General features: G+C 41.2%; 1 protein-coding gene across 2 annotated transcripts; it reads right to left on the reverse strand.

The window, feature by feature from the left end:
* Positions 1-1135: 1135 nt before the first annotated feature.
* tut4 (terminal uridylyl transferase 4) lies at positions 1136-22469 on the reverse strand. Of its 2 annotated transcripts, XM_080724106.1 has the most exons (30): positions 22331-22469; positions 20874-21435; positions 19972-20114; positions 17225-17341; positions 16936-17113; positions 16294-16382; positions 16044-16095; positions 15397-15466; positions 13593-13719; positions 13012-13131; positions 12526-12720; positions 12087-12261; positions 10927-11453; positions 10291-10441; positions 9862-9948; positions 9662-9765; positions 9498-9555; positions 8200-8303; positions 7975-8064; positions 7766-7879; positions 6615-6692; positions 5841-6018; positions 5707-5754; positions 5341-5423; positions 5131-5246; positions 4808-4962; positions 3962-4059; positions 3051-3603; positions 2166-2336; positions 1136-1472 (listed from the first exon to the last, which is right to left on the reverse strand). In XM_080724106.1, exons 2-30 carry the CDS (start codon positions 21352-21354, stop codon positions 1384-1386), a joined length of 4551 nt encoding a protein of 1516 aa, XP_080580232.1. In that variant the 5' UTR covers positions 21355-21435; positions 22331-22469; the 3' UTR covers positions 1136-1383. The 2 variants fall into 2 exon arrangements, with proteins under 2 accessions (XP_080580232.1, XP_080580233.1); XM_080724107.1 differs by lacking the exon at positions 22331-22469 and having other exon boundaries at positions 19972-20156; positions 20874-20982.
* Positions 22470-23998: the final 1529 nt, after the last annotated feature.

The raw sequence follows: 23998 nt of genomic DNA on the forward strand, positions 1-23998 counted from the left end.
TTCCCAGGAAACGTATTCTTTGCATCAACATTTCAAAGGAAATCAACATGTTTGGTGATCAAACATGTAGATTTAACGTGCAATATACATGTAGGCCTATGGTTTCATTAAATTGTATTTTGGGGATTACATGTTTGATCAAACATGTAGATTTAATGTGCAATATACATGTATGGTTTCATTAAATTGTATTTTGGGGATTACCAATATCTTATTTCTTTTTTCTTTATTGTTTTTCGACTGGATTGTTTTCTTTTTGCTATTGATATCATCCTCTGCATAGACTACTGTGTTCCATCCATCTGTCATTCAATGATACAAAGGTTTCCTATTTAAATAAGCCGAAAGGCTTTCTTGGATCTCTACTCTGTCATGAAACCTTTCCTATGCAATCTACTAATAGTTTTCAATCAATTAATCAATAAATACGAACTATGCATGTGATCAGGTGTCTCCAAATTAAGTGAATAATGAATATGTTCAGAAAGTTTGTGTAGCTAGTTCTTAAAAAGGCCCACAATAAAATACAGAACGTTCTACAATAAGATTGAAAATCGAACATTTCTATATGTCATTGATACAGGTATATCCTATGTAAAAAAAAATATATAATAAAGTATTCGACTAATTGAAAAAGTAATCGATAGAATAATTGGTAAGAAAATTATCTGTGGTGCTAGACAGGACCAAACTTAAGGAGGAGTACAGCCTACTCATGTACAGATCATTTTCAAGCAAAACATATTGCTAGGTTGGTACAGTAATTACTGTAGTGTACACTGAACATAGAATGAGCTAACATAGCAACTTCATCTTGACACATGTACAAAGTTTGTGTGTCAGGGTCAGACAGTACTCTCCCGTCTACAAATGCAGACAACAAAAACAATCACACCACCAAGTTGTTTGCGTTTTCTTTTATTTAGTTTTTTTTTTTTTTTTTTCTTCAGGGTTTTAGATTTTTCACTTTTTTTTGTCTTTCTTGCTATCCATCTTTTTTGGCACTACATAATTAGGGATGACATGTTAGGTTGTTTTTAAAACAAATGTCTATTTCAAAGCCTTCGTCTTGTGGCAAGCAAAGTATGAATACAGCTAATAAAAATAAAGGTTTACATTTTTTTCCTTACTTTACACATAAAATAAAAACACTTTTTTGGACCCCTTCAAAAATGGGGGTATTAAAATATTTGACATTTGTATCACAAATCAATGTAATAATGAGACAAAAAAAGAAAACATAAAAACTGTACAAAATGATAAAATTCCTTTTAAAAATTCTGGTGACCAAATTATATAATTATATATTTTTTCTTTACCATGATACAGATCATGATTACACGATTTTCTTTTAAATATGCCAATTAAATGGAGATGCAAGGTTCACTTCTTCTGCTGGATGAAATTCAGATTTACATGGTGCCGGCCATGGGGGACCAGTGGGAAATTCTGGTTGGGGTGCACCACGGAACCTTATGAGAAAAATAAAATGAATACAGAAATCAACATATGCAGTGAGCTTGAGAACTTGATATCATGTATTTCAAGTGTAGAATTCAGAATGGCAAACAGAAAAATAGCTGCCATCTAGTTTGAAGGCTGCAACATTGAGGTTTATCAGCAGTACAATTGATGGGTTCAAAAAGTTTGACAGCAGCAGAATCAGTAGATCTGGCACTAATGGAGTCAGATGGTTGTTATAACGACAATGGACAACCTACGACTAGAACACTGGCTTTTATTGCATTTTATTTTCGGTTTGTGTGCCCTCTGTGTCTATCTATGTGGTTCTCTATATAAGGGGGAATAGGTATTTGAATGCCAGTTAGATATGGCCGACCTTTATTAGTAAAACTTGCACATTGTCAGTGGAATGTTTCAGACATGCTCACATTAGGAGCCTTCCTTATGTGGGTATGTCTGAAATGTTCCACATCCAATGGTGTATGTGGAAATGGGAGAAAACAGTGCGCTGGATAGTTAAGGTGATTTATATTTAGTTTTGCACGCCGCTCACACACAACACATCACACTGCGACACGTTGTGAGCTTGTAGATCAGCTATTTTTTGGTGCCCGACACGGCATGCAACCAAGAATAAATCACCCATTATATGCAGAATGGACCAATTGACCACCGCCAAACTAGATATCCTACACTCTCACCTTGGGCCATAAAAGGCTTGCCGGCTTGGTAGCCTCCATTGCCCTGCTGGAGGAAGTTCTGTGGCATGCGGAAGCCCCAGGAGGGAGAGAGAGAATACTGGGGCGTGGTATTGTGCTCCCAAGTCCGAGATCCTTGGGTCACGCCCCCAAACTGGGCCTGGAAGCTGGGCTCTGTAGAGATGACAAAGCACTCAATAAACCACTAAAACAAACACGATAACATCTAATGTCAACCACACATTAACGTAAAATATTCCAGTCTATATGAGTATACCCAATGTGTCCTGGGGCTGGGCAATTAACCAAAAATACATCGAAACTGATATTTAGAACCAATGCTCGTGCAGGTTAATTGAATAATCATGAAGCAGGTTTTTTTCATGATAATCTTTGCATTTCTTTTATACTAAATGAATTAACAAGGAAAACTTTGAATCTATTTTCCAATATTGTTGAACAATGGTGGCATACAAATAATTATAGAGGCACTATATATATATATATATATATATATATATATATATATATATACTGTAAACGTGTAGCATCGCGACGCATTGTGAGCTTATAGATCCGCTTGAAAAAATATATAAATCATTTGTTAAATCGTAATCGAGGCAAAGGTTTTAAATAATCGTGATATTGATTTCATGTCACATCGCCCAGCCCTAGTGTGTTCCATCACCAGTGTTACAATGAACCATCTCCCATGTCCCAAACCGATGTGTCATACCTGAGCACACATTCAACCATAGACAGAGGACTGTCCAACCACAGACTGCCTAAGATTATATAGATGTTGATCAGTTCTGAGAGACATGGAAAGATTCAAAGCAACAGAAACATTCAGAAAGCTTGTGCAACCAACATTCACCCAGTGAGTACCTGACTTGCCCACGGTGCCATTTCCCACATGTGAGCCCGGTTGTGGAAGGTGGTTGTGCCAGTGGCCTTCCCTGCCCGTCCCGCCCACACCCAGCTGCCTGCCCGCAGGCTGGGCGAAGATGATGCTGGGATCATTCAGATTCAACGGGTTAGGGCTGGCCCCCGAGCCTGCGGGGTTCCCGTTCCCGGAGGCCGGACGCAGGGGGAATTTGAGACTGGGAGGGGAAGGGCCGCCGGGAGAAGAGGTTGTGAGGACAGGTCCATGGATAGGCCAGGAGGTAGAGGGGAGGTGGACTGAGTGGTGTGACTGGCCCTGGGACTGGTGGGACGGTAGGAGCCCCAGCGCGGTGAGAGTCCCCGGGTGGAACTGGCCCGGGTGGGATGTGGGGAAGCTAAAGAGAGACAGAGGGACCTGGGCATGGGGGGACTGTTTGTGAGGGCCGCTGGAGCTGGTCTTACTCTGGGAGGACTGGGGAGAGCTGGAGACCTGGGAGGAGCTCTGGGAGAAGGAGGTGGGCTGGGGAGAATAGGGAGGAGTTTGCCGACTGTCCGACTATCAACAGTGTGAAAAAAGGGAAACAAGAAGAAAGCATTAGAATCCATAAAAGGCATAAAGCGACATTAATCATATAGTTACATGCACATTATATAAGTGTATTAAATAAGGCCTTATGTGCCACAGCGCACAAAGTGGAAAGGTAATGGGTAATATATGAAATTAAAGCTATAAAAAGTAGGATTTGTCAGCTGCGGTTTGCAAACATGTTTGGCCCCTTATATGTTTTATTTAACCAGTAAAAAACACATTGAAACTGCAGTCTCTTTTAAGAATGTGAACTGGCCAAGAGAAGAGGCAAGAAATGTTACACAGCTCTGCCAGTAACAACAAAGATAGAAACTCTTCTACTCACACATTCAGAGGGTTGTCTGGTCCTTCCGGGGCGCTCTGGAGTGGTCTGGGGTATGGGGATGGACTGGGAACTCACCATGTTTCGCACCATGTGTGGTGCTGGGGGGGGGAGAGGGAGAGAGAGAGAGAAATGACCAATTGTAATTGTGAGCCTCTACAGCCCTCTAGTGGTGAAAAGAGTCAGCTAATCAAAACAAATGTTTACCTTACACACAAATCCTTCAAAATAAATGGTTCTAAATGTACACAACTTGGGTTAGGATTTCAAGGTGGCACAAAAAAGTACATTGTTGCTTTGATCACAGAGACAGATCAATTTCGATTAATAAAAGGTCACATACTGTATGTACGTTTTGGACATTTTTCATGTAATGAATTTCAACAATAAATAACAGCAGAAAATCCTGAAATGCTTTTAAAATGTGTCACTTTTTGCCAGGACAAGTGCAAGCCCACTTGATTTTATTTTTTTTATTTGATACGTCGAAGTTTCTGAAGGAGGATATTAGGCTACAATGAGACAGAACTCAGAATCCAAAAAATACAAGAGTTTCATGTGGGGTTCATGAAGGCCAATTATTTTCTTTACCAACCATTACTTACCATCATTTAGACGCTTTTAATAATAAACAGACCAGCCATTCTAGCCACATCTCTTTCAAAAAGGATTTTTCATTTCAACAAGACTAACCTGGTATAGATCACCTGACTTGTTTGGTCGATCTACCAGCTCAAAACGTTTCACAATACATTGTGAGCTTGTAGATTGGCTATTTATGGCAAATATAATTGGTGTAAAATGTAAGTCCCAGTAGGGATGTGGTCTATGTGGTGGTTGCTGTTGTACCTGGTCCGCCGGTGGCCCGCTGTCTGAGGTGGCGGTATTCGGGGCAGTCCCTGCGTACGTGTCCCATGTCCCCACACTGGAAGCAACGCCTCTCCCTGGGTTCACGCTCGTCCTCTTTTATATCGTCTTCCTTGTCGTTCTCCTTCTTCTTCATTCTGAAGGGGGGGGGGGGGGTCACAAAAGAGAAGGTAGGTGATCACATTCAGTTACATCAAGCCCCAGAGTTCGGAAAAGGCTTCAAGATTATTCAATCAAACGAAAAGAAAATAATCGATTAGTTGCTGCTTAAGAAAGAACTAAGTGGTTGCATGTTGCCCATCTACCTGCGTCTCTTAGGACAGTCCTTCATGTAGTGGCCGATCTTGCCACAGATCCGGCAGCACCTGTCGTTAGGCGCCAGCTCCCCATCCGTCAACACCTTGGAGTCAAAAAAGTAGTCCTGTCGCAGAGAAAACAACACATTTCAGGAAAAAGAAGACATCAGTAAACCATGGTTTCAACACTAAGCCTGGCTGCATGGTTGTCAAACCCACCGCCTCCATTCCGGGTTGGGGGTAGAATGGAGTACCAAACAACTTCCTCCCGTTAATGAAGGCCTTCATGATGAAATTTGTCACTGAGGGAGGAAACACAGAAGGTGAGCAAGTGGCACAAAGGGCTCTGTTGTTACATTAAGTTATTCAGCTGGAGAGGAAATTCTGAAAAAGAGGTTAGCATGAATTCTAAATCCACAGAAGGAAATAGAGAAATGTGGGTCATTTAACCACTTAAACCATATTTACTTAGTAGGCTGAGACCCCCAGGGCTCTATATTTGGTCCACTCCTTTTTTCCCCCTCTACACTAAATCTCCGATATGTACTGTAAGCTCACAATTGTTACAATGTCTCTTGGACTTACTTTTACGGGACACTCCAGCACCAAGATTATGGTTCAAGTCAAAAGGATCTGAGGAGCAAAGCAGGTGATATGATAACAGGACAATGATAAGAGCGATATAAACTATGAGCTGCTTAATAGTCCTGTGTGAATACCTTCAATAGCGATGCACTTGCTGGTCCACTGTTTCTCAAAGGTGGTGAGGCGTTTCGTTTGGCGGATGCTGATGACATGCTCTTTGAAGTCAAACTCCTCTGTGTAAAAACGCAGCAGGCCCAGCCACAGCTCTCCTACAGACTCCTTGCTCTGTTGCAGCTCCGGGAGGCGGCGACGCTGTGACGACATACAATCAACACATTGTGATTGTACCCTGAAATATTTCTGGGCAAATTGTACCCACTGGTAGCCTGATTTCAGACTCCGCTGAAGCTTGAGTCTGACATTGGCCCCTGTCTGTGCGATTTACGGGGGGAGGGACTTTGACTTCCCCTAAAACCAATCACTAGAGATCAGCGTATCCGCCTACTTGTAACGTCTTTTTCACCCGACACGGTGCTTGTCACGTCTCCTTCATCCTTGCTGGAGCCAGGCTAACCCACTGGTACAATCTCTTAGTGCTTGAGGTAATTTATTAACCACTTAAACCGGTTTTCACCAGGAGTCTATACTTGATGCAACACCACACCTCTTCACCAAAATGGCACGATTTACTGTGAGCTTGTAGATCGGCAATTTCCACAATTCTTTTAAGTATCTAATTTTGTATTACGTTATTCAATGCGTAACATTTTAATTAAAAGGGTTCACCCAGAGTAGTGAATATAACATAACAGGATTTTTGGGGCAAATGTTTGCCCCTTTCCTGATTCAAATCCTTGCCCCGTCAGCTCAATACAAAAAACTTGATAAATTATTTCCGATAAACTCACCAGCTCCACAAGATCGTCGAAAAAGAATGCATTCCATCCATCCACCATTCTCTGTGGAACGCTCTTCCCATCAAAGATCTGAAAAGAGGTCATACTTTAAGAAAGGGTCTTAAAGGGCTTCGAGTGTGCTCGAGTGGCACAGGGGTAAAGTATTGGTCCACCACTGCAGACTGCAGAGCCTGGGGGTTTGAAGCCACTGCGGTGCTTCTGGTTTTGACAGAATGTCTATAGGAACGAAATAGGCTCTACTCGGGGAGGGTGATCTTTGTCACGGCACATACTCCTATGGGCTGAGACGGTGCCTGTCGGTGGGGAATATTGAATGGGAGGAGTAGGACGGAAGCACCAAGACTTTCGGTGGGGGGTCCTCACTGGCAGATGAGCCAGTAGGGTACAAGAGCAATGGAAACACAGAAATAATTGGCATAACGACTAAATTGGGGAGAAAGAAATGGGTGGAAATAACGGTTAACTGGCTCCAAAAAATTAAGAAAGAAAAAGAAATGGGTCTTTCATATCACTTCAATGTGACTCATTAGCTCTCAGGGGTCATGAATGGAGTCTAGACAGCAGACATTCACTGATACGTTAACCCATTTAGAACGGGTACACATTATTGTGTATCATTATTTTATGCTTTAACTGTTGAAAAATAGCAGATATACAAGCTCACAGCGCGGCACCGAGTGCCGCGCTGCGAGCTTGTGGATCTGCTATTTTTGAAAAATCTTGAAAATTTGAATTTTGACCCGATTCTATAAGTGTCTTTTGAATCCTTCATGTTTCTATGTCAGCAATCTGCCATCGTCAAAGAAAAGGTCCTTTTCACTTAACTGGAGCTCAGTTAGTCTGTTCTTGAGAGACTACTATGTCAGTGGTTTTCAAACCTTTTCATGTGAAGGACCCCCAAAATGATATTTATTTGGCCATGGACCCGCATCTCAAAATATTTAGTTCCAGGGACCACTCAGAAGCAAAATTTGAGTTACAAACGTTCGCTTTGAAAATGCATATATTCAAAGATTTGCACAAATTTTCACGACCTTTTTCAAAAATAGCAGATCTACAAGCTCGCAGCGCTGTGAGCTTGTATATCTGCTATTTTTCACTGGTTAAAGCATTCAATGGGTTAAAGTGGCTGGGGCTCGTACCTCTTGAAGGACAGGGATGACTGGGGGCTGCCTCTGCTGCAGATAGTAAAGCACCATTAGGATGTAAGCGTAGGACGAGAGACTCCCCCTGGAGGCATCCCCAATGTCACAGCGCTGGAATCACATCAGACACATTTAGCCATGCAGTGAAAAATGAGACCTTGAAATGAAGTTGATAAATCTAGCAACTGCTTGCAACAGTGGTATACCTTTGCAAAGACTTTCATGGTGTATCCTAGGTATTGCACACGTGGATCTATGGCAGCATACGTAGCCAGCATTCTGGTGTTATGTTGAGCCTGCAGGGAAAGTCTCACTCAATGTACTTTTAACAATAAACATTTATGACTATGAAGCGTTTTAGTTGAAATTATAATTGGAGGGGGGGAAAAGGTTTTTAAGTTTTCAGTAAAGAATACACAGGTCTTCCTCACCAGAGTGTTGTAGAGGCTAATGTCTCCCTCCAAGCCACTTTGTCTATGCTCAAACTTCACAATAGGCACTTTAGCTGTTGTGATAGGCAAGATGTTCCTCAGACCTGCAAGGGAAAACAGGGGAAATATTTCACTTTCAAACAGGTTTGAGGTCAATTTAACATCTACTGCTTTTGTGAGCACCCCAGACCGTTTTTAAAGCTGCACTATGTAACTTTCCTCTTCTACACCGATTTTAAAGCGGTTTCCTGTGCAAGTTCCATCAAGGTCGAATTTCATGTCAGATCCAGTGTCTAGATGAGACCTCTGACACAATCTAAACGTCTCAATGAAATAGCAGGGAGCCAAAATACAAACACCCCAATAATTGTATAAGCTATATAGTATGAACATACTCTACCATAGGGATCGGACAAAATTAATTGTAATTTTTTTGTTTTAAATCAGAAACACCCCCTTCATACATTATATAAACCAATTGTAACTTCAAACTCCATTTTAACCATGATAGATTAATCACAAACACTAGTGGCTGATATTGTCCATCTAACATGTGAGGGGGTCATGTTTTTTCAATTCCCCTTTTCATTTATTTTAATTTAATTTAATTTTGAATGAAAAAATCAAACCTCGGTTCGAAGTGGAGCGGTGAATTTGAGCAGCTGTACCCTATGTGAGTGAGTGAGTGAGTGAGTGAGTGAGTAAACTGTGCCTGTGAGTGAGTGGTGAGTGTGCCTGGCCTGCACAAAACAGCGCCCCTCCTTTAACTAGTGTGTTGTGTGTGGCCACTCAAGGTATTGCCAGGCTACGGACACGGCCAGCCAGCCACCCAGCCACCCAGCCACCCACCCACCCACGGACATACCCACGGACATACCTGTCTATTGGGAGCGCTTTCACCGCTCCAAAAACACAGCCCCCTCAAGCATTAGAAGGACAATATCCGTCACCAGAACCAAAGACGGTGTTTTCAATTAATCTAAGATGGTTAAAATGGAATTTGAAGTTACAAAGGGTTTATATAGGAAGGTGGCTGTCTGATGAAATTAATATCAAATATCTTCATACTGAATCAAGCAACATAAAAGCTGTCCGGATACCTTAAAATGACCCCAAACATGTTTGAAAGTGATATATCCCTTTAATTAACCCTGGCGGCCCTATTTTGCACTCAACCTTCCATCCTTCCATCCATCCATCTTCAACCACTTATTCAGAATCGGGTCACAGAGGTACAGAAACAGTTCCAGCAGAGATTCAACCTTCTCTTATTCATTAAAAGATGAGGAATTATTTACCTGTATGCTTCTTTAACACTTTGGCAAGGCCTTCGATGATCTCCTTGCAGTTCAGTGTCTACTTGGACAGATAAGACCAAAATAAGATCAGATCACCAAACCTATCCATTCATGCACAATGTGTCAGGATTCGTGTCCAGTAGCAGTGTGTCCGGTCCACCTACCTCTGCGGTCTCATGGCCTTCCAGGGTCATGCAGATGTCAAGGTCACTGTCTCGGAAGCCAAAGCCGTTCTTGGAGGAGCCAAACAAGCACAGCTGAGCCTTGTCTGCAGGGAAGGACAGAGAAAGAATGTTACAGTGTCTAGAGTAGACAAACAAGAATGGTTTGTTGCCAATTGGCATACTGTAGGCATTCTACTCACCGTTGTACTCCTTTCGTATGAACCTCTCTAGACTGGCAAGGATCTGCTCTCTCTTCTGCTGCTCAACCCCGGATGGGGACAGTTCATCTGCAAAACAGACAGATTTATTATGGATACTTCCAACTGGAATCCTTTCACCGATGACAGTAATCCAAATAAATCTACAAAATATTGTTTTATTAACAGGCAAGTATGCTCCCAGTTTTATTGCATTAGTATTATAAAATCTTCATAATAGTGCTTCCTGCAAGTAAAAAGGACAGAATATGCTTCTGAATTAGTCATCCAAGTGAATGTGAACGGACTACAATTTATTTTTTTATATATATAAAGATTTCTATGACTTTTGACTCCAATGTTAACTTTTCGCCATAAAGGCAACAAAAGTAAAAAGCATGAAGCGTGCTATGTATGAAGTGGAAAACGTACGATAGCAGAGTCTACAAAGCCCGTCGAGGATGTCTCTAAAGTGGTCCGTCATGGGGGGGAGAGGCTTGAGCTCAATCTTCTTAAAGTCCTCGGGACACTCGTCTTTAAGGTGACCGTCTCTTTTGCAGATGCTGCAAACAACGGTTGGTGGCTACAGACAGAAGATTGTGAATACAGTCATGTACATCCAATTTTTTCATGAATCTTTGAATAACATTTTAATGAAGAGTTGCAACAATTAATCAATGGTAATTTTTTTTATAAAAGAATTTCAACAATACAGAAAATGCCATATTTACAAGCTGACAATGCATTGCATGTTGTCAGCTTGTAGATCAGCTATTTGCAGTATTCTCGCACTATTGTACAACAAAGGCAAATAGGGCTTAATGGTTAATCAGCCTAATTATTCAATTATAAAAAATAATTAAATTAGAAAATGTTTCACATGTTTTTATCCATGGTTCTTGATTATTCGATCAGTCAAAAATCTAAATGTAATCAAAAGAATAATGTCTAAGAAGACAAAAATAAGTTGCAGCCTTATTTTGATTAGCAGATTTGATGGGACTAGTGTTTGCAGTAATGTGTGTGTGTGTGTGTGTGTGTGTGTGTGTGTGTGTGTTGGCTATTCACCTTCCCACCGGTGAAAAGCATTCCATCAAAGACATAGTGCAAGTCCTGTGGGCTGAAGAGACTCCCCTCTGGAAGCACGTTCTCTTCCTCCCCCGCTCCCTCGTTGTCACTGTCCAGCAGGCCGTTGGGGGAGAGTGGAGGGCTCACGGGCCTCTCAGAGGGACTGTCCCCCTCGCTGAGGACCAGGTCCAGGAGGCTGGCATCCAGCATCTCCGGAGAAGGATCCGAGCTTTCCTCATCGTCGCTCCCCTCCTCTTCCTCCTCCTTTGACTCGCGCTGCCCTCCTCCGGGCGCCAGACCTTTCCCTTCGCTCTCTCTCGCCTTCGATGAAGCCGCTTGCTTCCTCTCGGACGCTTCCGACTTGGGGTCGTGCTTTCTGGCCTTCTTGGCTCTCTGGCGCGCCCCGCTGCCCCTGGTCTGGGGGCAGGCGAAGTACTTGTACGCTGTGCGGAAGCGTTCCTGAATGTACTCAAAGACCATCTGGCTGTTCAGGCTTCGTGCAACGTTCCTCTTCAGGGCAAAGGGATCTACAGTGGAGACAATCACAATCAGAATACGTTTATTGGCCATGTATGCTCACATACGAGGAATCGCCGAATCCTAACCCCAACAGGAAAAAGAAATGTACAAATGGCAAATAAGAAAAAAATATATAATATAAGATCAAGGTGCAGAGTTCCACCTCCTTTTTAACAGTGGAATTCCTAAAGGTTTCCATGACACTTCCAGAATCTTTTTTTCAAAATGTCCATGTATTTCTGCAGTCATTGATTTATTCATTAAATGTAATACATGAAACCTAGCATCCCTATAAGGGCATGTCATAATAGTCAAACGTTGTGCGAAAACAGCAGATCACGGATGGCAAGTTGCAGCTAACAGCTCACAATGCGTTGTTGTGACCTTGTAGATCGACAATTTGGTGGAGAGGGGGAAAAAAATAGTTGGCCGTGTATAGAGCTCCGGGAGACACCGATCAACCGATCAAGTATATACTGTGTAGATAGTTAATTAAAATAGAAAAGGGAAAATGTGAGGAATATTAATGTTTGGCCAATGGATATCATGATATGACGTATCCCCAGTCGTATGGACTAGTGTTACTTCTTACAGTGGGTGGCATGTTCAGATTTGTGTGTTTGGTGGAGTGGGTTCTTCACCTTCGATGGCTAGCCTGCGACGAGGCCAGTTCTTGGCCTCCCTGGAAAGCAGCTGTTTGAGACGGATGCTGATGATGTGTTCCTCCAGGGCAAATTCCAGTGTGTAAAAACGTAACAACTCCAGCCACAGCTGCCCAAGTGACACCTCTTTGCCCAGGTCAAGGGTTAAACGGGTCTTGAAAGAACAGAGGAGATTATTATTATTATTATTATAGGATAGCCTACACATCAGTGGTTCTCGAAATGTCCACGACCCCCAAATGAATTAATGAATCATTTCAAATATTCCAATGTTTCAATTAAAAATCATGGAAAATAGCAGTTCTTTGATCTAAAATGTTTTGTTTATTTTAATGATCACTCAATCGATTGTGTTCCGACTTCAATCAGTGGAACTAACGTAGCATACTAACAGACACCATGGTGCAGCATTACTCACCAGTCCCTCTCCATACTGGCTCTTTTCAGCTTTATTGTGCTCTGTCCTTGCTTTGCTTTCGCCTCTGGCCTCCCCTCTGCCATCACCTCTTCCCTCTGTGGTGCTGGCAGGCCTGTGTTCCCACCTGACAAATATGTCCATCCAGATTCCAGTCATATGATACTCATCCACATGTTTCACATCAAAGCCTTCAATCTGAAAGAGGCAGGGGAAAGACATTTTTATATTGTAGCGATTCGAATGGGACACTTGTGCATGTCAATTAATTTTACCTTGGCGTCTCTATTTTGGGCAGAAAGTCAAAATTGTTCATATCTTTCAAAATAGCCAACCTACAAGCTCACAACACATTGTGAGTTTGTAGATCAGCTATAGCCAATGTTTAAATAGAGCTTAAGTGGTTAACATAAACTAGTAAATGTATAATAAACCCACAAAAAAAAAAGAGATTTGACAGGGTCTATTTGTGATGCCAATTTGACCTACCCAGTGTCCCAGGTAGACAGGGAGAATGGGCTCTTTCCTCTGCTGCAAGAAGAAGATGACCATGAGGGCAAACGAGTAGGAGGGGATGCCACCTTCTGCCTGGCAGTCGATGTGGCACAACTGTGGAGAAAAGAAAGAAACATTTGCTTTTAGGCCCTTGGTTCCATTAACCACTTGAACCTTGGCATCCCTATTCTAGCCTTGTCAGGCAAACATTTGGCAAATATAGCTACGATCGTTGTGCGATTGTGGATTGTACATTTTTGCAAAGATATTTGGCATAGAGGGAAGAATTTAGGGGGCAATGAAGTAGTGGTAGTTAAGTGGTTAGTTCAATTAGTTTAAATAACTACACCCACTTCCAGATTAGAACCAATCAAGGCGTATAAAAAACATTTTTTGTTTATGTAATGTTTCCCCACATTTCATCAGCACATAAAATGTACACTGAAGGTGCTACAGGTCTCTGTCGAACAAAACATGCGTTTGTAGTGGCTGACCTTTGTTAAACAAAGGATGAATAAAATATTGAACACTGAATCAAGGCTAAGGTGTCAGTTTCCAGTGGCAGGCAGTCTTACCCTTGCCCAGTATCGAAATGCGAGGACCAGGGGAACCAATCTGGGCTCCAGGTTAGCCAGGGCTGCCAGGTGATTGGTGGTGAGACAGGCCACATCATTGCCTGCACTCACTTTACACAGCAGCCCGCTAGGAGGGAGCACACAAACAATGGAGTTGGATTGGTTGGACGTATTCTGTTGGATAGGATTTTGAACTTGTCACCGAACCATGGGAAAACAACACATATTTCTACTGCTCTCTAAAATAAAGGGATACCACATGACACTATGTAGGCCAGAGTTCAAAGAAACAACACAGACAAAGTCATTGTTATTATGTAACCAAGGCGAGAATAATCGTAAGGGTTCACAGTTCTAGACTGAATGGACCATATTCACTTGGCAAAACGTTGCCCTTTTATACAGTATATGGTCACCTTTGTAACACCAGATAATGTAATAAGTTATAGATTATAGTTTTTAAACTACTAACATCTAGACTGTTGAAAACATATTCTAAGCGCTAGAACTACCATGTTACAGTATGTTGAACTTGTTCCCTATGTTATGTTGAACATGTTTTCGGACGACAGTTTAAGTTATCTGCACTCTGTGGAGATCACTTTGGTATTTTTACTGTACTGTATTATATTTTATTTTACGAAAATAGGCAGCATAGTTTTCCTTGGCATTCCCACTTTATGCTCTATTTACTTTTCAGTTCGGTGCAATAATTTGTGACAAAACATTCAAAAACCCTTTAAATAGAATGTCATTCCAACAAAATAAAAAATAAACAATAATCGAGATTAGTTACATTGGAATTGAGCGATAACATCTGGCCCGGCAAATTATTTACAATATGTGACTGAGAGTCCCACAATGGTAAGATATATGGAAAGCAATGGCTTTGCACGGGTAGGATGAGCACACAGTTCTCTTTCTGTGCTTCACAAGCCTTAAACAAAATACTAATAGTGTTTCTCTCTGTTCCAAGAAGAGACCTTGAGGTATGAAAAAGCTCTTGTTTGAAAAGGAAACTGTTGGTCTACATTTTTAACTAAATAATCTAAAAGATAAAAAAAAAAAGATAAAAGAGCCACATTCAAGGATGGAGCCTGCACAAAATGAATACAGAAGATCTTTTTTGTCTGCATTTTGATTACAAACACATTTCTATCAGTTATACCACACACATCTTTATTGATTAAATGTATAGCAATATAGTTATTATTGTACATAAATAAGGTGGTTTGTCTGCCCAGTTCCTAAATTATCCATTGATTGTGCTCTGGCCCACCATCTAATGGCTTAGAATAGAATTGGCCCGAGGCCTAACTCGATATGTGTTTCAAAGTGTGACATGTTTGATTCCAATTATGTGTGTGGGTGTGCGGTCCCTTTCTTCAATTATGACATTCTAAAATAAAATGAATAAAATGACTTTGATATTGTTATTAGATTATCTGGCGTTACAACCCTTAAACACAGCAAAAGCTAATAACATTAATTGTGGGTGTGTTTTATTTGGGTGTAAAAATGTGCCAGCATTAACAGCTCCTGTCAATGCTGGCACACAGAAACACCTAAACGAAGCACACTTGTATATTAGCTTCAGATGTATTTACCTGTCAAAATGTCTGTTCTGAAAAGTGTCAATAGGGTGTTCATTTCTGCAAGAGATTAACTTAAATCTTTGCAGGCTGTGAATTCCATGGTGTTGTGAGGATGGCTAATCAGTCCAGAAAGGTCATCTACTGTAAGTTAGTTAATGCATGTAACTGTGATGATACAGTGAAATGTGTACATGTGATACAGCACTGACCTGCTAATATCCCGACAGAACACTACAGGAACTTTGGCATGAAAGTCAGACTCGACCTCAGAATATTGAGCTGGGGGGGAAAGTATCGAGTAAATTACCTCAAACAAGTCACAGGATCTTAGTTTATCAGCTGGTTTACACTTCTATTCTAGCTCTATAAAAGGGTAATATTATCTAGCCAAACAATGGGAATTAAGGTCCTTAGGGAGAATCAAATCCAGGACAGGAAACTACCTGTTTTGTTTGTTGGCTGGCTGGCTGCAGTGGCACTTAATTCCCCAAATTCCATCAGCACTTTTGCCTTTTTGTTATTTGTAACAGAATAGGACCTTCAAATGGTTACTTACCACAGGGCATAATAGAGTACACGGTAATACATTATTAGCATATGTTTGGTGCCTTGTGGCTGGAGTTTAGCAGGTCTTGTTATATTTAATGAAATTTCAGACCAATGTGCCAAATAGGGAAAGCATAAATTGATGCATTAGGAAACGTTTGAATGGCCTTTATTTCATTAGGTATATTTGTCTGATATTAATGTGCCTCCAAGTCCAGAAATTACACACACACACACACACACATTGCAAAACCAACAATAGAAAAATAAAATAGCTAAAAGAATGCCATGTGTGTAAGGCAAGACTTACGGCTGTTCTTCAGGATTTCAAGCACTTGAATAAGTACATCAGGCTGCGTCATCTGTGCAGGAAACACAGGGCATCACCAATAATATCCCTATCCACCCATTTCACAAGGTCATCTTCATGTACAATGCCTCCATTCAGTAAAATACCATTCAGGATAATCATGATTAGCTCAGACAGAAAACAATCAATAATAATCAGTGCCCAGGTACCAGTCTTGAGCGTACGTTGCCAGGTAATTGAGCAAACTCACAGTTGAGGGGTAGGTGACATCAATGTTGATGTCACTTGTCTTGAAGGCAAATCGCGTAAGACAGGAACCATACAGACGAAGTGAGCAAGCTGGGAAAAAATAATATTAGATTTATTAACAAAATGTTACCAAAAAATTCAGAAGGATTATAGATTTTATGTCCATTTCAGAATTTGGTCCAAGCTAACTCCTGCCAGGTCCACATCGTCTAAATGTCTCACAAACAGAAAGTCTACACTCAAGATATAATGTAGCGAAAAGACCAGCATTTCTTGAACCACGTACTGCTGCTGGCTCTTGGATTGAATCCCTTTAATCCTGTACTTTCCCTACTCACATTCTCTGGCTTTGTTGCACAATGGCGCCATGCAAAAATAGTATGTATAATAATATACAAGCTAAAACAAAATAATACAAGTTCACAAAAATATGTGAGCTATTTTCACCATTTATAGTTTGAAACCCCTTAAGACCTGGAACGCGCCCAGCTTTGCGTTTGATTTGAACCACTTTAACCATTATTGTATGCTTTAACTATTGAAAAATAGCAGATCTAAAAGCTCACAGCGCGGCACCGTGCTGTGAGCTTGTATATTACATAATTCTAGGCCTAAATGGATTAACTGTTACAGCCCTAATTACCTGAAAGATGCTGCTGGATGGTGTCCTCCATCCTCTTGACCACTGCCTGTCGGACCTGGAAGTCTTCCTCTGAGATGCCGTGTTCTGTAGCCGTGTTCACCACAGCTGCATCCACTGCCCTCAGCTGGGCAGGGGAGGGGGGCTGCAGGGCACGCAATTCATTCTCCTCCTGCTTCTCCTGAAATCACACAAAGCATCAACTTGAAAACGGTCCAGCCATTCCTTTGCCAAGAGCTCAAAAGTGAGAAGTAGACGCTTTGCGCCAGCCGTCAAGTTTTGATTCACATACCATCATGTTCTTCTTGTGGCGCTTCTCCTTTATGTGTTTATGAGCTCCCTGGATGTTCTCGATGTGCACTGTACACAGCTTGCAGAAGTACTGGAAATTTGGGTATTCGGGGGACTGCTGTGAAAAGCGAAACCCAAAACAAAATCAATTTGTAGTCCAACTATGCATTTATTAAATAAATGTACAATTACAGCACCCGAAACGCACCTAGAGGGAAACAAACGCCCAGGAGCATACCTCCCTCATCTAGGCTTAATTTCTTTATACATTTTAAGCAGAAAATGTACATGCACACCAGAAAGTGAGCCGGCAGACAGTAACAGAGCTGGAGGGAGATGTCATGTTTAGATTTTTTCCAACTTTTTGGACTATCTACAAACATATGACTCCTGTCGGCCCACTCACTGCCTCTGGATGCTATTCACCACCATACCAATACAAACTTTTTATTCTACTGAGGAAATCTGTACAGAATAATAAATAAATAAAAAGACAGGCTAGCCCCTGGTCCTTAACTTGGCTCTTAAGTGGTTTTCTAACTACCGTCTAGAAGACAGAACAATATGTGTCCATCAATGGTTGTTTCTCTGAGAAATTGAAAATCTTCCCCAGGTTCCCCAGGGCTCCATACTTGGTCAATTATTATTTCTGATTTATATTAATGATTTAGCCATGATCTGTAAAATGATAGAAAGAAGTAAATGCAAATATTTTAACACTCATCTTTTATTTTCTCTAATGACAATCTAAAATATGAACCCTTAAAGTTGTCCTTTAACGGACATTATACACAATTTGAGACAGCAAGTAAAACATGTATTTTTCAACTAATCACAATGCACACTTAATGCACAGTACACTCAACAGGCTAGGTCTCGCTCAGTGTGGATTTCAGTTCTAGTCGAAACACAATAACCGCTCACACAAGTCCATTATGGAGTGCAGCAACACAGACCCAGGTCATGGAAAAGAGGCACATGAGATCTGAAAGATGCCATTATATATGCTTCACAGATCCTACAAAGCAAGAGACATTGTAACATCATAAAACTTTTCTTAAATTCTTCTTACTTTTGTTCTTGTTATAATAACCAACGAAAAAGCAAAATGGATTCATGAAATAGGCAGTCCCTTGATTCTGTAAGTGCACCAGATGGTAAAAGACAATTGATCATTTTCACAGCTGCCATTTTGACTGATAAATCTGAAGGTAATAACGGGTAATTGTGGGTGTTACCTGCATAACTGTAAAGGAATTGACCTTGCACAGAACACCTACGTGAAACACCGCCGCCCCCCCTCCCAGTGGCCCCACACACAATTTATTACCATCAGCTGTGTTCACTCATCAAGATATGAAAACGGTCTATTGTTCCTAAATTGATTTGCATAGTTAAAAAACTAAATGTTATCACATTATCCGGTGTTACACACAAACACAGCACATTGTTCTTCACTATTGTGTACAGGACGGTGAACAAGGTACGGGATGCTGCCAGCCTCTTTAGTTCAAACTATAGACAAAGTTTTCCTTGTGGTTGAGCGGAGTACTACACACACTTTTATATGTTCTTGTTATCATGCATACTACGCCATTGAGTTCAATGGACTTTTTCTGTCCCTTTTCTGATTGGACAATGTAATGGATTTGAGGATTGTCAAGCTTCATGTGACAACATATAGGCAAACACACTTGCAATTTCTCCAAATTGCACCTTAATTCTAGTTAGTGTGGTTGCTATAGGCAATACACTATTGTTCTCGTTTTTTGGCACCTCGACAGACTGCAGTTCTAGTTTACTCTGCATTACGATGTCAGGGTGATATACCCTAGCCTCGGGTAGACAACGCTTTACGATGACATAGTTACTCACTTTGACTGGCAGGTCCAGTCCGTAGTCATCAGCGCATCAAAACATCGTCGGCAGAACAGCAAATATGTCTTTTCCAGACAGAAATTCCAAAAGTGCAAACTGTTGTTCTTAACTTCTGAGATGCTGTTGATTTCAGATAAAACTTCGCTTAATACAGCTTTTATTCGCGATGTGTAAACTCACGTCGGGTATGAGGGCCGCCATGTTTGTTTTCAAAATGTGAGAGCTGCTGCAGCCGCTCGACCAATCAGGAGCGGTGTGAGGCGGGTCGCTCCAAATGCAGCCATTTGATTGGAAATTAGAACATAAGTTCTCTATAAAGAGACTCGATGGGAGGACCACCAGACCGAGAAAGGAAGCACATTGGTAATGACGTAGCTCGGGATGGCCGTGCAAGGCTAGATATACCCCACCAGGGACTAAGAAAGCACATGCTGTTTATGGCAGGGGTCTTCAACAGGGGGTCCGGGACCCCTAGGGGGTCCTCAGAGTTACTACAGGGGGTCCTCCAAATCTTTGTGTGATAGAAACCTTTTTTGTATTAACCACATGAACCCTAGTGTCCATATTCTGAGAACTTTAGCCAAAAATAGCAGATCTACAAGCTCACAAAGCCTCGCGCTGTGAGCTTGTAGATCGTCTATTTTCGGCAGAGAGAGCAGACCAAGTATAGAGTGAAAGGTCAAGTTTACTAAGTATTGACTGAAAACACAAATTGACATGAATTCAAAATACACGATGATTTTGCTGTCAAATGATGAAACTATATGGAATCTATGAAAAGGTTGTGGGGGTCCCTGCTTCATCTCTCTCTCTCTCAGCTAAGGGGTCCTTGGCCTGAAAACGTTGGAGACCGCTGGTTTATGGACTTACCTTCACTAGTCTGTGGATATAATCTCTGTACAGACGCTCCTCTGCCTGCCGGAGGCCCAGCTGTTGCTCAGTGAGAGTACCTCCCTCCATGACGGCCCCCACCTCAGTGCTCTCTCCAGCAGACACTAGCGTCTTCTTCAGCCCTGCACACAGTCAGCCAGGGAAATCAGCCACTCAGTGTGATGCTGAATTAGGGCAATATATCAATATTATATTAAGGATATAATCATATGATATAAGACATTAGATATTGTCTGGGATTTTGGATATTGTAACAATGTGGTATGCCGTAAGTGTTGTCTTCTCCTGGTTTTAATTACTTGAGCCCTATTTTATACTTTCAGAAATGTTCACAAAAATGTGTCACTATTTAACCTGTAGATCTTTAACCTGTAGATCTCACATTTTTGAACATTTAAAGGTAAATTGATATCGCCAATATACGATATTGGGTAGGGTATTAGTATAAAATAGTGCTATGTTATTTTATTTTGTCCATATCAATCCAGCCCTAGGCTGTAGCCTGTAATGTCTCATAACATTACACATGAGGTTAAAACAGTGTGGTAAATACAAGACTAATAAAGCATCTAAAACCAGGCTAGCAAAACTCAACTGGAGTGAAGTGGTTAAAACCGGCCATGCCATTAGAGCCCCACAGTGCGTTTAGAAATAAACTGCAAATGTAAGATTATTATTAGAGATAGATTTTGGGGATGGTTATTTACGGAATGTCAGTCGGCTGTCTGTCTAGTGTCTACAGTACTCTGAAGTGGTTCAAAACTAAAAGGACACTATCACACAGATGCTTTTCTGGTCTTAATTTGGTTAAAATACAAGTAAGTTCCATAATTATTTTTTAAAGAACCTTATTAAAAAACAAAACTTGACAATAGACACACCAAGGAACCTGTCCTTCACTGGAGCCGACTTGGTCGTCCGCTCGCTGGCGCCTTTCTCTGGGGTACCAGGCAGCAGAGCGGGACGGGTCTCCCCGTTTCCAGATGAGCTTCTGTCTGCAGCCACAGCGGGGCTGGAATCAGCAGCTTGTCCCGCCAGCTGCTGCTGGCCAATCACTTTCCCCCTGACTCTCTCCCCAGAGCTGGTTCTCCCAGTCAGCCTACAGGCTCTTCCTCTCCCCTTATCCTGGTGGCTATCTCCAGGGGTCTTGCCAGGCACCAGGCTGCTTCCCTGGCTGCCTATGTTATGGTCATCCTTTGCGGTGGTATGGCTTTCCTTGCTGCGGAGAGCACCCTTGTTGTTGCCATCTCTCTGTGCTAAAGCATCTTTAGTGGACTGCTTGGTAGGCAGAGATTTGACTCCTCTTGCCTCGTTGCGAGATGGTTTGACTGTTTTTACTGGGCTTTTTGAGGTCTCCTCCATGCCTCCCGCGTCCTCCTCTTTTGTCCCTGATGATGAACGACACTACGTTCAGGGTGACGGGGGAGGAAAGCCAAATGGAATCTGGAAATTGTGGGAAAATAAACAGAAATGTCTTCTTAGCCAACAATGATCTAACCAGAATGCATAACAAAAACATTATGGAATTCTTCATACCAACTTCACCAAGTCAAGTAAAGCGAAAATACCGAAATAATTCATATTTTATTTTCCCAGTCCGGTGTATGTCTCAGATGAGCCCATAAGGCAGGAGGAATGGGACAATATGAAAATTCCATGTCACGATTATTGACCAAAAATAATATATTTACGATATTATCGCGGTAATCAAAATATCCATTATTCTGGGGTGGAAAGTTTGTCAAAAATATGATATTTTAGGCGAGATTTGGTAGAGTGAGAAAAAAGTACGTTCTTTACAGGTCCGTTTTACCAATTAGAGGGAGGACAATTTCACGATAAATGAAATATAGGCTATATGATCCGATTATTGTGAGTGTTTTTTTTTTGTTTTGTTTTTAATCACGATAAACGATAATAGCGATTATCGTCCCATCCCTACAAAGCCGGCTTACTGAGCTCCCACACACCTCACCTCATCACATCACAACAACCCACTGACTGAGCCCACATACCCTGCTGTATCTGCTGAATGCTGATACTAACTACTTGAACTTCCAAAACACATGAAAAAGCAAAAAGGCCACCACGAAAACAATGCCACTCGCCAAAAAACTCTCTATTGATGTCAACTTAGTGATACCTATGGCAGTTTAATTAATATAAACCCGTGCTGTTCTACCAATCTTTCACGTTTGACTTCCTGGGTTCTGTTTGTTTGGGTTAGTTCTCTGTTAGCCGTCCACCGTTAGCTATAGCTACATAAATAACAAGCCATTAAACATGGAGATAAATTGGTTTTGAGCAGCACAGCAGGTCTGAGCGCGCATTAACTTACTTTTATGATTCAGAATGGAAAATTAATTTCCAAGTTACTGTCCAGCGTTCTCCACATTCCTGTTAAAGCATATTGTTTTTCACATCCCACGGCCCTCCCTGGTCAAAACAGCAAGCATAGACGCCATGTTAATTATGCCCCGATGCATTGTGGGAGCAACAGTGATCAAGTGAAGAGGAGTGAGGCATGGGCAGACCTATTACAGCCTGACCACTAGATGGCGCCGCATGACTGACGCATGACGCTGGCTGCATCCATCCTAGTTTAGCAGCAGTACCCATTATAACTCTATGGCAGTACCTCAATGAACCGCAGTGGTGGAAAAAGTAGGCTACTGATTGATTGATTGATTGATTGATTGATTGATTGATTGATTGATTGAGTGATTGATTGAGTGATTGATTGAGTGATTGATTGATTGATTGATTGATTGATTGAAGAATTTATTAGAAGGTTGCATAGGAAAAAGTAGTTTAATGACTGTACAAATCATAGGGACAAGGTCAACCAAAAAGAGACCCTAGTAAGCTTTTCGGCTTATTTACACAGGAACCACTTCATGTATCTCATATAACATTGATAGACAGACAGATAAAACACAGTACTTTGCATAGGATAACATCAATTACAAAAACAGAAAATAATTCCAAACATCGCGATGCATTGTGAGCTTGTAGATCGGCTATTTTCAAATGGCCAAAGACATAGCATATAGACCTATATGGCCTTGTGAACCAGCCTCTCCCCAAATGTAGATTTCTGGAGGAGGCTGGTTTACGAGTCTAGCCTATTAATATACGGATGTGGCTAATGTTGCATAATGAATAGATTATTTAATAGTATTGATATTGACAGACACACATTGTTAGTCTAACCATTCAAAAGTAGTTATTATTATGCATTTCTAATTGGCCCTATATGTTTCCTTATTTCATTATTATCTCCCCCTCCCTTCCTTAACCTATAGCCATGTTACTGTATACAAGATTTCGCCCACAATGTCTCCTTTTCGCTCAGGTTTCCAAGATATGATGACACCTGAGGATACTTATCCTCAGCCATGCAAGATGTATCTGAGGCATTCTATCGAATTGGTGCAAATTGCTGTCCCACTATGAAAAACACATTTTAAAAAACATTTAAGTATTCAGACTTTGCATGTGTACAAATATCATATTGTGATCTAATTAATCGCAATATATTAATTGAGGTAATACATAATTAAATATATAAAAAATAAGCCATTATATGTCACTTACTATTGGAAGGTGGCTGTCCCCAACTCTAACCCCTAAATTTCAATTCATGAAAAAAGTACTTTAATGATTTTTGCAATTTTTTTTGCCACTGTTTTCAAATACACGCAGTTGATTTCTTTAATAGGGAACTTGAAATTATTAGATTGATTTTGTGGATTTTCTTTAAATTGAAAAACTTCATGTCAAAAATGCTGTCCCTTGTTTTCATGTCACTACCGAAACACAAAGAGTTATAGTCCATAGACAGAGCCTGCTTTTGACCACACCCTAAATAACATCATCCAGAAACTGGCACTGACTTCCTGATCCTCAATGGCCACCTGGTGAGTGATAGGTTTACATCAGTCTGAAGTAAATGTCTTCCAAAGTCTGAAAATCAGCTTGTCTTCATTTGGAATGTCACTACCGT

Source organism: Nannobrachium achirus (assembly GCF_963921795.1).
Source record: "Nannobrachium achirus genome assembly, chromosome: 1".
In the NCBI taxonomy this organism is placed as follows: Eukaryota; Metazoa; Chordata; class Actinopteri; order Myctophiformes; family Myctophidae; genus Nannobrachium; species Nannobrachium achirus.